The 19,964-nt window shown below is 41.2% G+C and overlaps 1 protein-coding gene across 1 annotated transcript in view; it reads right to left on the bottom strand.

Moving 5' to 3' along the window:
* The window catches only part of LOC125769321 (uncharacterized), a 33,701-nt gene extending 15,620 nt beyond the window's left edge, over window positions 1-18,081 (bottom strand). Inside the window, exons 1-3 of the mRNA XM_049437993.1 lie at window positions 17,505-18,081; window positions 15,828-17,012; window positions 4,483-5,075 (exon numbers count right to left, since the gene is read on the bottom strand). Coding sequence (XP_049293950.1) covers window positions 4,483-4,931 — 449 coding nt within the window. The 5' untranslated portion in view covers window positions 4,932-5,075; window positions 15,828-17,012; window positions 17,505-18,081. The remainder of the gene's footprint in view (window positions 1-4,482; window positions 5,076-15,827; window positions 17,013-17,504) is intronic.
* Between the last annotated feature and the right edge of the window lie 1,883 nt (window positions 18,082-19,964).

Below are 19,964 nucleotides of genomic sequence, written 5' to 3'. Positions count from 1 at the left end.
ACCAATCATTATGCAAACACGAAAAGTTGCACATCTTTCCAACGGTGATGCATGCATCCTTCACTTCCATTAAGCATCCCTCCCTGCGCCGGTTCCCACCGCGTGTAACAATATTTGAAGTGATAAATTAAAATGGCTTCCTGATGTTGGTTTCATAAAACGAAGCGTGACTGCTGTTGCGGTATGCCCGACTGCATTACACTGCAACTTATTACCTTACGTCACAGACGTGTCATGGCAGGTATATGACGGTGCTGTGTACGTGCACACCTCAAACAAGGGCTGTGGGCCTGTCAGTTGGATTCCGGCTTGATGTGTGGTGTGGGTTAGTTTTTCCCACCCACGTGTTCGGTGCTTCCGGTGAGAGCGCAAGCTGTTCCTTACGCCGGAAGGCTAATCATGAGCATCAGTACCGGCACCATCATCATCATCATCATCGGATGGTTATTAAACAAAGCTAACCCAGATCGGATGTAACCGACCTTGCCAATGAAAATAAGCAAACAAGACATTCTGTGTGAAATACACACAGAGTTGGAAATAAAAGGGAATAGCAAAACTAGGTAAAATTTCCTCACTTTAATTATAACAAGATGGCTTTAAATTAGAAATTTATAACATTCAATATAATGAGAAAGTTTAATATTTTCAATTTCATTTGTACAATGTGGATAAAATAAGAATATTTGAATAGAAATTGTAAAACTGTTTACAAGTAAATAAGCAACGAAGTATTGCTTAAAACCACCTAAACTTATGCAATCTGCAAAGTGATTTATTATTTATAAAAAGTATATTAATCCGAATATATTAGATATATGCAAAGTGAGTATGAGTGAGATAGTTAGTTGAAACGTTGTATTGAACGAGTTTCGTTCAGTCACCACGAAGAGTTTTAGCGACTCTTTTTTTCACTTACTCACTCATGAGTGTAAGCATGTAGCCGTGGAGAGTCGAGTTGCAAAAAGAGCAAATACGTGAATCGAAACGAAAATGTGCGAGTGAGTTGAAACAAAAATGGGTTGAAACGAAACGTTTGATATACATGAGTTGAAACGAGATGAGTTGAAAGGACATGAAACGGGATACTTTTAGGATATTTATTATCCAACTCACAGACGATTCGTCCAAAACGCAAACTAAGCGGCCACGGGGAGCCCCGAGGCTAAGGGGGCAAGAAATTTTTGGTGCTTGTAGATTTCAATATGTATGTCTTACAATATTATAATACTTTACTGTTCATAATGCTTTAAATAAAAAAAGATTTAAAAATAACAAAAAAAATAAAGAAATTCTATAAATTTGAAAATCTCCAAAGGCTATAGCCTTAGCTTTGTTGGGAAATTTAGCAAAATTTATAAATTGATGTATTTTAATGCGAATTTGTTGAAATAAGTTTTTTTCACTCAAATATTTCTTAAATGAATATTTCTTAAATAAAGAAAAAAAAATAATAAAAAAAAATAAAAAAAAATATAAATTTGAAAATCTCCTAAGGATACAGTCTTTGCTTTTTTTGTAAATTTAGAAAAAATTATAAATTCATGTATTTTAATGCAAATTTTTTTGCAATTCTCAAATAAGTTTCTTTTCACTCAAATAATTCTTAATTAAAAAAAAAGAAAACAATAATAAAAAATTTAAAAACTTCTATAAATTTGAAAAACTTCTTAGCAAAGACGAATCCCGTTTCATGTCCTTGCCGGTCACAGTTGTTCGGCGAATAATAATATAGAATAAATGCACTAGAATTCAGATTAACTGCTCTAAGCAACATTTTCTTCATTCTGATAAAGTTGTTATAAGAAACAGAAATACAATAAGAAAAAAATAGTTTTAGTTTAATTTTTCCTCTAAGAAAGGACATCAAAAAGAACGAAAAATTGTTTCTCCTCATACTTCTGCATTAAAATTTATACCTGTAATCGACGTCAGCGAAATAAAACATTTAAATTATTCACCTTATTTTAAAACAGTAGAAATCGGTTTGAATTGAATTTAAGTTGTTTCAAAAATAGTTCAACTCCCTCCAAAATCTTACTATAGCCTACAAAGCGAACGGCAAAACGAGAGCAGTTATAAAGTTTTCATTTCACGGCTCTTTCATTTCCTGTTAGGTTTGGGTGTTTCGATGAAACGATAAGTACACCATATTCCTTTACTTAGCAATGATTCGCTGTAAAGGTAATTCTAAAGAAATACCTTACACAAAGTAACTTACAAAGTTTTCGCCAAGCTTAAGCATTTATGCAATGCAAGCGCAGACCCAGGTGTGTTATGCATTTACCGTAGCAAGTCTAGACATTTATCAAACCAAAGACAACACGTGCAGCATTAACCGCATGCCAACAAGCGTATGTAAGCCGACCGCATACACTGCACGAGAAATGCATGTAAAGCCACCCAGGCAAAAGCCGTTTCCCTTCGCAATGCGAGATTATCCGGCACGAGAAATGTTTGGCTTTGTTCGAAATAAACTCCGAAAAACCCTATATCTCGTACGAAGCGGGTTAAATCTCGGTTGGTTCCTTCTGGTCCATACAGTCATCCAAGCAATCGCACACCATTCCCATCATCACACCGAAACACACCCTTCATCCCGAGTTCGGAAACGATCGAACCTGCCACATAAAGTATAATTCCACTAATCTCTTGTACTGTCCAGAAAGCGCCATTATCGTATGGCCGTAACTACAGTGCGGCTATCACGGGTCCTTTACTGGCAAGACTATCCCTTATTCGCACGATCTGACTTCGGATAACCCGGTAACGGAGCTGGGTGGTGCACTTTCACCATCCACCGTACAACCGGATCAAACTGCAATTCCATTTGCTTGAGCAATAAAATTATGCCCGAGTGCTTATTGATTATTTTTTCCTTCGTTTTATCGCTAACGCCGGCAACCTTACAAAGCAAGGGGCAAGTCGGGTGGAATTTAAAGCGAACCGTATTGGTCGTTAGTCTTTGCCATCCGATGCAGTGTTTCGGTTCGTTCATCGACTGTCTTCTTCATTCTTGTTCATCGTGGGTTGCGCTAGAATATGCTGGATTTTGTGCAAACAATTGCTGCCACTGATGGTTGCCGTACGAAGAAGATACAGCCGATCCAGTTTCACTTACCGATAATTGGAACCTGGACTCTACGAGGGTATTGATTTTCACATTATAATTCCATTGTGCAATTTTCCTTCAGCGAGTAGGTTTAAAATTTACTTACAAGGTAAAATAAGAATAAAATGGTTTGTAATCGGAATTTTTACGCAAATTTAAAACAAAAAGATGGAAAAAAGAAAGTAAAAGCTCTTGGAATGAAGAAGATTTTTTAATACAAATTGCATACATTTAGGAGCTACGATTTTCAAACAAGCACTTTTTAAAAAAAGGTTTTCTGATTATAATATAATTGATTACTTAAATTGATAATAATTGATAATATAATTGATTACTTAAAAAAATCCAACATAACTGCACCGAAACTGTTACCCTTCTGCTGAATAAATTCACCACCATTAAATATGTTTCTATCCATTAAATAATGTGCTTTGTTTCGGAACATCAGTACAATTTGCACACAGCCGTACTTTCTTTTTTCTTATCCAGCGCATGTAATGGTTTTCAATAAAATACCTAACTTTATTGCCACCGAAATGGTGGGTATTTGCTACGAGTGCAAATATCTTACCAACCGTAACGAGCCGCACGTTACTGGCCAAAAACGTCCGGCATAATATTACTGTTTGTAAAAGCTTTCCGCAAAACAAAACACGAAAAAAACATCAACTGCAAAAGCTCCCTGATTCAAATCGAATCGTTTCCATTGGCACACGATTACATTTTCACATTTAGCCTCTCCATAACTTATATTTCCCCGCCCGGTTAACTAAAACCCATCCGTACAAAAACCTTGTTTTTTTTTGTTTTCTCATGCACAAGCGGAACTGTAAGCTTTCTTTTTATTACCCCTGTGGCGTTGTGTAAATAGTGGTATTGGGGTTATTTTTTGTCGATAAATAGAAAAGCATGCAAGAGAAAGTGGTGGGGAAAAAAGGGATGTGTGAGGTAAAATATCCGATGAATAATCGCACGTCCTGGAGATGCAAGCAGCGTGTGCTCTAAACCAAACCCAGCGGGACTTCGAACGGTACAGAAATCACGGACTCGGTTCACAGTCTAGGGGAAAGCTATTCTATTTGGAGCAGCTAAGCAGCTAGTGGCTGGAATGAACGTAGTTGCCAAAAATTGTGCCTCACTACTAGAGCACTATGGTCATGGCTTTTTTTCACCACTAAATGGACCATTTAATCGGCTTTACCCTGGTAGCCCGAGTGAGGTTATATTGCTCCAGTTCGATTTGCTCCACTATGCGTTCGTAGTCGGTCTGTTCTCCTTTTTCTCCCTGTCTAGAGTCAACAATTTACACACATACACACAAACACACACGCATTCGAATATAGAAAAATGATATAAACGATGAATCTTACCTAAGTTCTGGCGCGGTACGTCTCGTGTGCGCCAGCAGATCTGCGCTCAATTTATCGATGTTACTCTTCCAGTAGTTGCTCAGGATCGTTTCGACCTGACGGTGAACTTCCTCCTCCAGCGATGGTGACGTACGTCCTACATCCGTCGGTGGTAACCGTCGGTCGACGTAAGCTAGTAGAGCTGCAGATAGTACGAACATGCCGCTCAGCAGCACCGCCAGCAGGACATACACCTGGCATAGGTTGAGCGTGGTTTGTGTGAGCTCCACCGGTTTCACATCGACCGTGTCTTTTTTCGATGGTTTCCGGTTCGATCGGCGGTGCGATGCGGGAACAGCCGTGGATGGTGTTGCTGACAGGTCAGCATTTTTCGGTGCCGCTTCTCTCTCGGCGGGTGCCAATGACTTGCGAGAACTCATTTTCGATGCCCTCGTGTCGGCGCGTTCCATCGCTCGGTGGCCAGGGAAAGTGGGATATGTTTTGAAAAAAAAAAACCAGAAAGGTGAACCCTCCAACTAAAGGCTTCACGTGGAAAGGTTGCAAATGATGGCTGCGAGTGCGTTGGAGGCTATCACGATTGACATTTCAATTTCCTGAAAATACAAACACCATGGAATGGAGAGCGGTTAATAGAGTTTGTTAGAAGTTGTAAATTGATTATCTGTGTTACATACACAATGTTTAAAAGAATTGAGATACTCTATACTATATCCCCTTCATGTCCCCTTCAAAACGACTAAAACATTTCCTCATCTTAGAAGTAACAAGCTAAAGTGATGCCAAATGCATAACTTACGGCGCATTTTCCTTTTTTTATGAACCCATCAGATGAGTTAGAAGTTCCACTGCTCCAAACAATGTTAAAAACATGCGTTTGATAAGAAAAATGATTGCTAAAATTAATTGAAATTTTGCTGTATTGTTCATAGCTCAACAATAGAGACTTTAATCAATAAATTCTCAATAAATGCTTTGAGCTAAGAGAATAGTTTACAATCCATTTTGCATCCATGCAATATTTGTTTTTGGAACACAATTCGTAGCATTTGGAGAAAGCTTTTGTATGAGCTTAAGCCTATTATTAGAACCATCATAAATAAGGTTAATAATCTATCCTACGAACAAAGCACCTAAATACTTTCATTTATGGTACACAAAACCGGTAGAACCATTGAGATGGATCTCAATGTGCTTGCATTCTATTTTCAACCGATTAAAAGCTCTAACACTTTAAAACCATTTGCAGGGTTCTTTAAACCATTTGCAGCATCCTAGCTAATGACCCTCCAAACATTAAGTAAACGAAAGAACCCAGTACCGAGTAGGTATGATCCGTTTTGTACAACAAGTACATCAAATAGTTACTGCCTTTTCCAAAAAAAGGGGTTCAATATTGATCCCTTCCAAGAGCTCTTCACAAACGGGTAGAAGGAAACATTAAAGGCATCTAATTGCCCACTCACTGGATGATACCGCCTCTCCATGCAATGGTCTAGTACTGGTCTTGGTCTAGCTAATCATGACCACTCCCATCCTTACATCAAAGCAAAAATGTGTAGTGCCTGTTCTGAGATTCAAAGTACCAAGCTGGAGATCCGTGACAGGCGAGCGTATGCTTGCCAAAGGTCATCAGTGACATGCGAGTAGGGTGATCCCGACCTTGTACAGCTTTCGTAGAAATTATATTCCCAATGCGCTCATCATATCGTGCATTTTCTTGTATGGGAGGGGAGTTTGTGATTCCTAAGCCCATCCATACGGCACCGAAAGACGAAAGCCTAGTTCCAGCAAGACTTTTGCCTTGAGTTGATAATTCCAGCGCCGGACGGAGGATGATCGGATGCTGATCCGTAATCGCCAACGAAAGAGAGAGAGAGAGAGGAAGACATGAAGCAACCACACACCCTCCGAAGGGCAAATGGGAAATGAATTTTCTATGAACCGGTACACCTCTTGGGGCGTAGATTTTCACTTTCTTCCTAGGTTCTAGGATGCTGAGCAGGAAAAAAAACATTTCCCCTAGCGTGGGTAGCTGCAGGCCGGTGATTACGAGCCGGTTTAACAGTACAGCATCGTTGCAAATTCGTCGACCTACAATTGGTGGGCTTTTTCCTACCAGAAAAGGAAAAAATGATTAATGAATGTATTGCGAGGCTTAGCCACCCGCTTATCCTTCGTGTCATGCTGACGGTGGTAGGTTTGATTATTTTATTTATCCAATTCCATTGAAGTACTACCCACCGGTTCCTGCGAACCAGCCATCGCAAATAGTGATCTGTTGCATACTTTTTGCCATTTCGTTACACAATCCATTTCGTAAAGAAATGAAACACTGAATCCCTTTGAGTGTACGTTTTGCTTTTTGCTTAAATCCTTCAAAATTTTCGTGCACGATAATGGTATGATGTAATTTACTTAAATTTTTTGGATTGCTCTTTTCATGTTCTAGATACTGCTACCAGAATCCATTGTAGATAGCAAATCAGCATTTAGCGTTTGGGAAGCGGTTGGGAAACCGCTCCACAAAGTTGTACGCCCCGAAGCATTTGATGCCCATTTATTAGGCCAATTGGAATTAATTGGCCCACAAATTAGGCTAATCAGTCCAATTTCCGCTGCGTTGCAGCAACAATAATCATACACCGGTAATTGGATACCCGAAGGTATTTAATTCGTACCCAACCGGAATGAAACCTTCAAAGGCTAAATGTAACTAAAAAGGTTTTTTTTATGAGGCACAGAAAATGAATTCACACAGGTAAAATCAAATTTTACACATGTTGATTTTGATTGCTTTCGTTTCGAACAATTTTTCCATATTTTCGTTTGGCGCACACTCGTTTTCTGCGGGTGCAGCATGTCAATCCAATTTTCCGCTTATCGTCATCATTCGTCGTTTGCTGCTTAAGGTGAAATTCACCGCACATGAAGCCCACCCTTTTAGCCATCACGTCTTGACGACGATTTAGCCATGCTTTGGGAGTGTCTGTAGAATGTAAATCTTCTTTTCACGTATGCACCACGTATGTTGTGGTGAGCGGTTCTGCCAAAAAAAGACCACCGGCAAGAAGAAGTTGCACTGCCTTTCCAAAAAAAGGAAGGCAACGAAAAAGTATTTGACTTCCGGCTGGATTGATGCGGTCAGAATGATACCGTAATAGTGTTGCTTTCTTTTTCTGCCCAATATATTCCTGGCCTTTACGAACAGGTTCAACATGCATGCAAATGCGTTACGTTCATATCAGCTTCAACTTTACGTTTTTGACGAGTGTATGTGTAATGCGGCCGTGAGTTGAGTTATGAAAGTTTTGAGCTTGAAAGCTTGAGTGCAAAGTGAAGTTCCTCTCGTAACCGACAGTTTCTATCCGGGCGCTACATGAATACACGAAATCGTAAACATGCCTTTTTTATTATATTTCATCTATTACCGCTTCGTGCAACTATTCCTCCTACCTGCCACATGCAACAACGGGCATGTTCTAGCAACCATGTGATCATGCATATCCTTGTCGAGCTTGAGTGTGTGAAACCACTACGTGCACTCGAAACGGGTGAGTGGGCGTAAACCCCGGCCAATATGCCGTGACAAGATTACTCCTTTCACATTTTTATGATGCTCGGGATGGTACTGGGGGTAAGAAAACATGGAGGTTACGAGCAAATTTAACATTCATCCTACAAGTTGGATGTTATATGCATTGCGAAACATTGTTACTTGCCGGCTGATGCGCCAGACATTCGAAAGGCGGAAGCAAAAAAAAGTCGAAGGGGAATAGAAAGAATCGGACAATATAACAATGATGCCACCCCTTCCGTACCATTTTGCATACCCTCACGGGAACTCTTATAAAGCGAATATATGATTCTGCCCTTTTGCATTTACCTCTCTAACCGACTGGAAGAACATGTTTCCCTGCATCTTTACCATCGCTTCATTGCAAAGCTTCAAAACCAAAGGGGAGAAAATCGGGAGCGGAATCCTAATACCATCCTTACACCCGTTTTGGGATATTGAAATTCAAAACGGAAGTGGAAATGTTGTGCTTGAATAATGTAGAACGAAATATCGCTGTGCTACAACAATACATCATGTTACAAATGGAAACAAAGGGCAGGTGGGAAAAGGTTGAAACAGTTCCATCGACATACATGTGTACGTGTACGATTTGTATTATTTTTTCACGTGCAGTTGAAACAATCGCAACTTGTCCAGAGGGTTTAGCAATTAAAAATTTATTGAAAATTAAAACATCCAGACTCATGAGGAAAAACGTGAAAAATTAAAGAAAATCGTAAAATACCAGGCGCCTCCATTGATCGTTTATTTCATATTGTTTTAATGCACATTTTGAGGTTTTGTTGTTTGCATACAAACAGATGCATGATAAGTTCTTTCGTTCTGTTATTTCTGTTTAAAAATGTTTTAAACGACTACAGTTTAATTTAATTTCATGCTTTTGCAACTTAAGTAAACTCTCATCAGTGAAGGCGTGATCGGGATTTGTAATTTTCTAATTCTTAAATACATTTTCTAAAAATCGAACCAAACTTGTGAAAGCTTCTTTTTACTATTGAAAAAAGCTTATCAAAGCAGCGCACGTTTCGTATCGTTCATTGAGCACACTTCAAATGTGAGAGTGGTAGCCAGAATTCATTGAAATTCTGTTTAAATACACGGGACGGCAAAAAAAAGCACAAAAGGTGACCCAACATAAGTTGCCCTTGTTGCACGAATAAGAAAACAATCGTCACATCAAAAACGCTTCCTGCATTATTCTTCATACAACACATTTGCACCTTGTTTCTTTATTGATTTCCACCTTCTTTCTTTTTTGTTGCTCCCTTCTCATGACCATTTCATTACCCAAAATTCTCGACCGATAATGATCAAACGATGAGTAGCCGAAGTCCCCGTTTTTTGCCGCGTTATTTACAAGAAGACGTAGGCTGAATGGGAAATAAAACAAGCGAAAAGCTTATTTCTTTTCCGTACCATTGTTTTCCTCCTGCACACAAAACATGCCGGGAAACAATGAATTTCATATTCCAGCTGCGTATGGTAAGAAAAGCATACTGACTGTTTTTAAGCTTGCCCGTACCGTTCATACCGGCGCATATCGCTTCATGGCACCGGCCATGTACACTAAAAACGTGCCAAAAAGTACCGAAAACATTTCTCGATTTCGAAAGGTTTTCCAAAAGGAATTTTAGCACGTTTCACAATGTTCATTCTCTTGGTTTGTACATTTTTTTGTGATTGCCGATCACCTAGAACCATGTGGAGAATTCGCTCTTCCATGCACAAATTGGAAAGCAACGGGGGCATAGAACAGAACAAAGGCAAACAGAGCCGCCTCGATGCAGCAGATCGAACTCGAACGATCGTATCTCCATCGAAAGCTGCAGTTTTCTACGTCCTTTTTTCATTGTTCCTCCTAGCAAGTAAAGCAACGGGAAATGCATTTCCATCAAATATCTCGTACCAGGGAACGGATGATTAGTGAACCGGTTCTGACACTTCAATCAAATGCAAGTCACACGCACATGGGAAAGAAATTCAAACAAGCAAACCTGTGTGCACGCACAACGGGCCGTGTTCTGGAATGAATGGAGCAACAACAAAAAAATGCTTTCTCCAAACACACACGAGTTGGCAATGCGCACATGTTGCGTGTTAGCATTGGGAAGGTATTTTTTTTTGCTTTTCCTGTGTTTTCATCTCGTTTTCACTATCTATCTGCCCAGTGACAGTACTTCCATGATGGTACACAACGCTGCGTGATTGACAGTCGCGAAGTGGTAGAAAAGTCGTCAATGAAATTCGACGGACCAGTGAACTGCATAAAACTATGCTGAATGCATTTATGCATGAATCGGAGGTGTGTTTGTGTTATACTCGTCGAACGACAAACAAAAGCACCAGCATAAATGTAAGCAAAACAGAGAAAAATATTGTCACAGAACTATGAACAAAGTATATCCAGTGTTGGTCGCTCTATCAAAGCAAATTTTAATTAAACATTTAGTGATTATTTATTTCCATTTTGCTCGCAATCGTACCGCACATGCGTCAGGGAAATGTATTTAATTTTCACACACAGCTGCACAGTAGAGAGATCAGATAAAAATATCATCACTTATCAGAAATCGCAACCCAAAAGCGCACTTCATGTCGAAAACCCTACAATCGTTATTTTCAAAATAGAATTGCACACTTTTTGGCGCGGTAAAACCATAATGCAGTTCAACGGTAAACACAAAGAGCGAGGCATTAATTGGAGATATTTCCTGGAACAATAATCACCCCAAAAGCAATTACCCAATCGTTTGGAGACCATCTAGGAAAAACACTTACAAAAAAAGATTTTCTGACCATATCAGAGTACATTGTCGTCGTTTCTTGTTTTCTAAAACAAAATAAAGCTTCTCACAGAAAAAAAGCCCAACAGCACTTGAAAACCACCAATTGTCTATTGATGAAAACAGATTTCCCAACGTCGCATTTCACGCTTCTTAAGAATCCTTATCGCTGAGCATAGCGAACAATTCCAAGCGACACATTATTCGAAGAAAGCATCGGAACCACTTCAACTCAAATGGAAGCGGTTTTCAAATTACACTAGTCCAGCTGTCCCGTTCGATCGTTTGAAATGGACAGCAAGAACATTCGTACGCCGCACAAAACGAAACAAAAAAACATCAGCGAAACAAATTGAGTCATTGGTTTGCAGACTATTTAATGGACCATTACTAAGAACCATTTGTTTGCTTTCGCTGAATCGCGCCTTTCCGAATGGCCTTCCGTGACCATTGCCACTTGAAATCCATGAAAAGGTAGCAGCGCAGCAAATGAAGTTCCCCCCCGGGGCGGGGGTCCGGATGGGACGCGTAACTTATTTACTCTCTAATCCACTTTGGCGCGTTTCGTTTCTTTTTCCCACACTTAACTTAGAGAGTAAACTGTAAGCCTAAAGAATTACTGGCGTGCTTCGAATGGAATCGAAATCGGTCGAAAGTTAGTTTGTCGAAACAAGGGAATACAAAAAAAAGTCGTGTGCGCGCACTCACACACACACATTCTACCGCGCTTCGATCCCATTCTCTGCATGGCCAGCGGAGCGCGATTACGCCTAACGAAGCTAATTTAGTTCAACAAGATTATAACGCTAGATAAAGTGCCATTTTGCAGCGCCTCCTTTCCGGTTTTTTTGCGGCACAAGCCGAGTCAAAATAAAAAGGAAAAACCAACTTCAGTTAGATTCTAGTACGAAAGGGAGAAAAAGGGGGGCGACACAAATGATGGTGGGAATCAGAAAACGAATCTCCGGTTCTGGAAGACATCCCACTCGGTAGAACTGCTTATCTTGGTTCGTCCGAAAAGCATCACACACATACACACACACCAAAAAAATGGGGACGCGTGTTTTTCGCGAAGTGCTCTTAAAACCCCCAAACGTTTGGTTCTTCCTTCGCTTCTGCTTTTACTTTCTTCTCGTTTACTGGGCTTGTTCCGATCTTCCAAATCCATTTGCGCGATGGGGTGCGAGTGATAAGAACAAAAGCATTTCTTCTCTGGGCATTGCTTTGCTTCAATCCCCGCGTGATTCCCTCGTACGTAATATCGAGCCATTTTGATGCCATCGTTGACAGTCGGGTACAGCGAAAGCCTTTTCAGTGTCATTTTGGTTCAATCTTTTTCTTTTCCTTCTTGAGTTACGTATTTTTTCTCTCCCCCGGACAACCGCATACAAATCGGTGTTGAAGTGAAAAAAAAAACAACGGAAGCTTTACTTCGTGGAAAACAATTTTTGCTCCATAGCCCATGCCAGAGGCCCGCCCTCATCCCGTCGGAGAATGGGTTTGTTGATCCGGGATAGCCCTAATCCCGGGGCCAGATTTTCCGGCCATACCTTTACAGCCGTACACCAGCATCCGTCGATACCTCCCGGTTCGATTAATGCCGCAGTGCGGGAGCACACGCGGATCGATTGACACAGATTCAGCGAAAAAATGCCATAAATTTCTATTTCACTCGACACCGCGCTCCTTCCTATTTTTGTGTGTGTGTCTGTGTGTGGCATCTTCAGCAGAAGTCAGCATTTGTTAAGCGGGTTTTTTTTCCTTTCTTTAATACCACTAGTTAATAGGCCCGGTTACAGGGCTACACAACAGATCTACGTAATGCCGAGGTATGGAGTTTCCGTCACATCTAGTAGAAGTTTTTTATCAAGCTGAAAATTTTCTGATGTATTTACGGCTTACATTGTCGATACTACGGTACTTACAGTGAAATCCAGCCGTACAGACTGAATATGCCAATTTGCTTCGAACATCAGGTGTAAAAACCAAAGGGAAAAATAACCTGTGAAAGTATTTTTTATCAAATCGAAATGTTCCTTACCCTTCATCGCGAACTACTGATATCCGATTTAAGAATTATTCGTTCTTTTTGCAGATTTCAAAGTTGGTCAAGGCTAATGTTAGCCCGGCCATCGTGGTTTTCAATTGCTTCTTTTCAATCATCTAAAATTTTCAATTTACTATCTCTATTAATTTACTATTGCGCAATGAACTTGGCTCAGTCGGAATTGCGCACAATAACTCCACTACAATCGCCAAAATAGGGAAAATTCTAGTATGAAAGTTTTTGATAGAAGCTAGTAAAAACTACATTTGAGATAGACTGGGCGTCTCTTCAATCCTGATTTCATAATGTGTCATTATAGGATCGACCACGTAAAAGGAATATTTTCGGAGCGCATGACATGTATTCCGTTTTCTGTAACCTAGAAAATAGTAACTTCTTGAATAAAATGTCTAAGGAAATCCAAAATTCCTTACCCCTCACCGACAACGAATGAGATCGGCTTAACGCAGTATATTAATGAATGTTTCCACTGTTTTTCAAAATTGGGAATGTTCAATTGCGTCCCAGTGGCCCGATTCCCCGGTCCTGGTAATATTATCACCATCTTCACCAGCTATTGTTTTTATCCTTACCAGGCATCTTCACCTGGTATTGAGTTCACTCTCTTTTTTTTTAAATTCACTACAACTTGAAGAAGTCTTGGCCAGTCATTACTGGCCGTAGCGAGACAGTCAGCCCTGTGTACAGGGGTTTAGCCTGGATGGGATTTGATCGCCCGTTCTGTGGTGTAGATACGCGCGCCACTACCATCCAGCAATTCCCGCTCAGCAATTCAAAAATGTCAAATCTTCGTGCAATATTGCTTCAATATTCTGGTGATAAAATGCGGTTCATTTTGCTTTCTTGAATACTTTCACTTGGCCAACACACTCTGGAAACCGCTCCACTTGTACCATTTGTTGAGCCAGCCTACTGCGGAATATTTAGCATCGTCCTACCGTAAACCATCGTTTTGAGCATTTGATCGTATCGATTAACATTTCGATAAGTTGAAGTAGGCTTAGATTTGTACTACAACCAAAAACCACACCCATCTAGTGTACATGCAGGGTTTGTTGATTGAGCTTTCATATTGGGCAAATTAAAGTTTTACAACACTGGCTTAGAAAAACCGATATGCCAACACTGCAGTAACGCTGCGTTACTGCACGAGTAGAATTTATATAGCGATCTGACGTGTATCCAATCATCAACAGGGTACGGTCGATGCTTTTTCGCTTACAACGTGCCTCTCTCATGCTGCTTATCGTAAGAGGACCACTCACGGTTAGCACGTTCCGTGAGTTCGTCGCACGCGTCTACGATACGATTCTTAACCATGATTAATCGCAGGAACTACATAACAGGGGAGTGGCCGGAATCAGGAGAAGCGTCTTCAGGGAAGCAATATGAAAGGTACTGTTGGAAGAAGCAAGAAAAATCTCGCAATGGGATGGAAGGAAAAGGGGAAAATGATATGGCCGTACGAGTTCATAAGCAAACACAACCCGAACGAATGGACGATAATCGAAGTGTAAGCATTAATGGCAAAGCCGCTGTGTAAGCAAAGTGAAAATAAACATTGTAGACAGTGTACGGGTTTCGATTCGCAACTCCCCGCTTTCACGGTGATCTCGTGTCGACTTATTGGTTCTTGGCAAAGCTTTACAGAACCAATGAACCGACCAAGGTTGGCAATCATTTCCTGCACGAAGGGAAGCCTAATTCTTTGATTTGTAGCAATATTTGTATGGAGCAAGCCATATGTTTTGAGATGTGAAACGTTAGTGAGTCGTAAAATATGTTTCTAAATGATGGGTGAAATTGTGAAGCTTGTGGAATTTTACATTTGTAAATATTTGTGTATTGAAATAACGAGGCAAACGTATAAAATGATATGTAAAGAGAATTAAGACGTTAGATCGATTAAATAGCCTGACAACTGTAATAAATTGTGATTATTTTGCTTTGGTATGATGACATTCTTAGAAACAATTGGTAATTTGGTGCTTTATAATAAACATTAAAAAGCTTTGGCGGAAATTTTGAAGTACTAAACAAGGTAGAAGATATAATCATTTTGGTAACCATTTGGACATAAACAAAATAAGTTAATTTGGTTAACAATATAATCAACATGAAAACACTTCATTTTTGTAAGAATTCAAATCAATAGCTGCACGCTAAATGCTAACAATTACCGTAATCCCTTCCGTAATCCACCGCAATTGCAGATGAATCTGTCACCCAATGACCAGCTGTCAATTTAATTAGTTCAGTAATCCTTCAAACGGCAACGAACCAAAAAGCTTCCAAGCAGCTTTTGCCACCACTCTGGCTAAAGTGAAAATGCCCGTTTTGCGTACGAGCACCACTCGATCTGCACCTCCCCCCCAAAAAAAATACAACATCCTCATCAAAGCTCGGTAGTGAAAGATTTTTGGCGACTCGAAGAGCCTTTGCTTTGCCAAACATTAATTGGATTACGTCTGCCGGGCAAACATTCGTAGCCTTCGTACCCTTTTAAAGCCCGGCTAAACGATTCAATGTCAACGGGCATTTTGGAAAATTAAAGCTCTTGGAATACTGTGTGTCTTGGTGTTACACGATACTATCCGCTCTGGGGTGTATGTTTGTTCGTTTGTTGTTGTTTTTCACTTCCAATGTTCGCACCATTCTTGGCTAATGAAATTTTCATTTCCTTAAGTTCGGTTTGGTCCACTTGGGGAATCGTGTTTTGGTACGTGCCATCGAATGGAGCCTTTTAACAAAACGGAGTGAAACAACTTTCTTCTTTACCGGCTTCGAATAGGAAAAGCGGTTAAGCTAGATGTCTGTGCATACGATACGAAGAAAAGGAGCTCTAAGCGAAGATGTTTTTTTTTTCTTTGAAAACCTACCCAATAATAAAATGGAATCATAAAATGGCAAAACTTACACAGTGTGCCACCACACGCTCCCCAAAAACTCGATGTGAGAGCTATTTTTTTTTGTTGCTTGTTCACGTTCACGAGATGGCGTTTTTACAACTTCCCGTCCCGTGGTTTTCTGATAGTGAAATGAAACTGACTCGCCAGTCAGTTCTTGCAGTTGTTCGCAAGCACTTCGTGTGTTTTTTTGTTGTTGTTGGTTTGGTTTCTATCACACGTTAGCCCGTTTGCTGAACGGTTTACCCTAGACCACCGCCTTTTTTTGTAGAATGTAGGAAATCAACGCTCCCAGACCGCGAGCGTTTGGATGCTGACACACTTAGTGCTGCTTGAACTAGAGCCCACTCGGTTGACAGCACTGCAGCTGACTGGTGCGCCGTTCGACCTTCTCAACCAAAGAGCACACACCAGCACACTTAATCATACGTTCACGACACACTCAGGCACGACTCATTTGGTCGCATCACCCCCTGTGATGCCAAGCGCAAAAAGCTAACCGAACTGCACAATGGCGGCTGGAATGAATAATACCGGACGTACGGATTCTTCGCGCCACTAAAACCTTCCCATCGCTTCCGGAATTGAGCGGATATTCCGTGGAAGATGCTCACCGCTAAAGAAGGATTACCACACTTCTCACTGTACCTACACGAATAGCCCAACAACACAATGGAACCTTCACTTTCCGCTGGATAGGTTTTGAGGGACGCTAAGAAACGCCTATCCACGTGCACAACACCACCAACGCACCAACGATCGTTAGCAAGTTAGCTCCAGCGAAGCCGGCGACCGTCACACTACTGAACTGAAACCGCTGTCACACGCAAAACACTTCCGCCGTCTTAAACGACACACGGACACACGCCGCCATTCCGGTGGCCCCCTCTTTACACTTTCACCCCTATCCACTGACCGTTGGCGCCGCCGCTACGATACTTCCGGAGGCAGGCGGCGACCAGTTGCGATAAAATGTGACACACTTTTTTGCACCCATCGGATGCGAAGAACAGAAAGAAAAACATGCTGCTTGCGTCGGTCGTTGTTCGGATCGGGCAACGGCAGGGTCAGCTACACGATCTCGCACAGCTGCTGGACGTTATAGCGGCGAAACGTCAGATAGTGAGTGTCCGTTTCAGTCCGCGGTTTATACTAAGCGAACCCTGTTTATCACAAATGCTTCCCGATCGTCACTACTAACGGTCGTGTCCGTACGAAGAAGTAAGTAAAAGAGAAAACAGCGCGTGAGACAAATAATGTTGACAATGCGTTCCTTTTTCTTTGCTTCTTTGACCAGATAAGATCAATGATCGCAACGAAAACGTGCTACGGCATACTAGCTAACGCACTACAGAGTTCATCTACTATCACGATGGTGCCGTTTATCATCACAATGACATTAGCGTAATATGACAGCTGTTTTTTACTGTCACTTCATAATAATCACTTTTCCATTAAAAGTACGTACCGATGCCGCTTGGCTTTCAATGGTACTTCTTTACCAAACTTTCTGTATCGCATTAGCGCATGGCGCTTTTCAACGTGCTTTTACTGGGCCTCCTTCATCCTACGCATACTGCATTAAAGCAGCCTTTTTTGCCAAATATTGTTAACAGTCAGTACAAAGTTTTGCTAAGTGGATAAAAATTTCACCCCTCAAAAAAAGCACTAAAATGAGCAATGTTTACCTTTCACCTTTTGCTATAAATAAACATACGCGTGATGTCTCCTTGTTTGAAATGATTTTTTTCCTTTTTCCGTTTTTTGTCACACTTTCTTAATGTAATCGCAGACACACAGAGACGCACATTCACCACTAATAAATCCTTCCGATTTTACATTCCCTTCAACCTTGAGGACAGGAATGGGTATAGAGGCTACAGGGAAGGATTTAAACTTTTTCCCCCGCCTCGGTACTGCAGCAACTTATCTAACCTGTTCACCTGTTTTGGGCAGTTTTTCTTCCCACCGTATGACACATACCGGATGGTGAACCTTTTTATTTTCAATTTTCCCACCACTCGTAACGGTAACTCGATCAAAAAAGTTTCACCTTGCGTGAAGTTGATTTGTTCCTTTGGGGTTTTTTTTGTGTTATTTCTTTCCTAGCAACTTCACGTTCCTGTGCCGCTTGCGTTACGAGATACTGGTGGGGACGGATTCGAGGGAAAACACTCGCCTACGATACGAGAGTACACAAAAATATCGACAGTCGTTCGTTCGCCCTAACAAAGCCACTGCGAACGCTAGCAACGCAACGACTCAACTGATAGCGAGTTCGAGCGAGTTGCAGCGTTTTTGTTGCGCTTTGCCACATGCTGAAGGGGTGTTCATGCGTGCCGATTTGTGTGTATGTGTGTGTGTGTGTATTTTTTTATTTATGTTACGAGATTCACAGCATTCAGCTTTCTCGAATTCGTGCCCACTCGGATGAACACTAACAATGGACAGACACACACGGAGCTGTGGAGCTTTTTTCCCCTGTGTAACGCATTGGATGGTGTTACACTTTTCCGAACGTGTCGCACGTCACAGGCTCTTCCTCTATGTTGCATGACAAAGCTCATGGTATTCATCAATTCATTTTACTTGGAATGAATTATGTTCGGCGCCCTTGTTGTTTACGTTGCTACGGAAGGCAACGTCCTGGAAAAGGTCGCAAGCATCGTTCGAATGCTTTTCCATCTTCGCTTTCACTCCCACCTCCCCTCCTCTTTACGCCACGGGAATCACAGACAACATCAAACCGATTTCGATTGCAGAGAAAGCAGAAGAACCACGGATACGGGTTGTGGGTTCGCCGCAGTGCAAAGTCACGATATAAAACAAGCAGCAAAAGGCTGGCTTTCCGGTATCGTGCAGCAGTTTCGCATCGAGCTGGGAAACCTTGTTGTTGTTGTCAGCCTCGAGCTTTATGTTTGTTTTAACGACGTTGCGGAGGTGCGCCACACACAGGCCTGCATGGAGAGGAATGTTTGAAGTCCTGATTGAACCCGACCGGCGCTACCTATTCGAAACAGCGATAGCTATTTTATAGCCCTATCCCGGTCCAAGGGAATGTTATAGCTTACCTTGTGGGAGGGGCGAGGAGTGATTCAAGTTTTTTATGCAGAACTTCGATATAAAATTCAGAAGAGAAATAGAGAAAGAGAGTTGTATCCATGTGCAAGAAATGAAGTCATCAAAGTTCTTAGTTATTCATAACACGTTGTTTCTATCGCATCCCGTTAAGCGGAAAGGCGTAAAGAACACTATCGAGCTTTTCTTCTACACAGCACAGAAACAGCTTAATCGGCTCATGGCACTTCCAAGAAACGTTTGCCCAGAGTACATTTTTCGTGAGTTCAAAATTTAATCTACTTTTCTTACCATTCCTCACACACGGTTTTTGCTTCCGACATGTTGCTGTATACCTTTTCTTTTGTTTTCATTCTCTTCAATCGCACCAGTAATCATTTCGATCAAAATCGAAAACAAACAACCGGAGGCAATTTACTGTAAAATTTTTCCGTACGCCACCCAATTCCAGGATCTTGAAAAGCTATCATAACAACGTTCGAGCATAGGAAAACTGCTCATGAAATCATGGATGTTGTAAGCGTGTGCCATAACAGCAAAACAAAGCAAAAAAAAATGCTCACCCATAAGCTCACCTGCGAACTGCACGGAACATATGTGCAGGGAAATACTCAACCTAGAACGGAACCGATAGTGCGATAAAATTGGTACAGAATTACGCAAACGTGAGACCGGATGACTTTCGTCAAGTACTACCTACACCAAGCGGATCGTTAGCAAAGCGTACACTCAACGCCACGGTAAGAAGAATAAAAACGTAGCTTACGCATTCAAGCTCGAGACACGATTGAGTGTCGAACCGTGATGTCCTCCGTGAGACATCGTTAAGTGATTACGACCTGCTGCCATCTGGTACGGTCATATCATCGGAAGGGCTCATTTTGATTACTACGCTTCACTAGTCGTATGGGCAAAAAAGAAAGCCAAAAAACAGCCAAGTCAACCCGTAGTAAGGTGAAAGTGCTTAATTTACTCTTTTTTCTGCACTCCACTCGCACAACACTCTTCGATCCATCATGACAGAATAAGACTCTCGAGATTGCTCTTAATCTACCATCAGTATTTGCTGC

This window comes from Anopheles funestus, chromosome 3RL (assembly GCF_943734845.2).
Source record: "Anopheles funestus chromosome 3RL, idAnoFuneDA-416_04, whole genome shotgun sequence".
Classification (NCBI taxonomy): Eukaryota; Metazoa; Arthropoda; class Insecta; order Diptera; family Culicidae; genus Anopheles; species Anopheles funestus.
The sequence above is the reverse complement of the archived record's forward strand: the minus strand, read 5'-3'. Positions and strand labels throughout refer to the sequence as shown.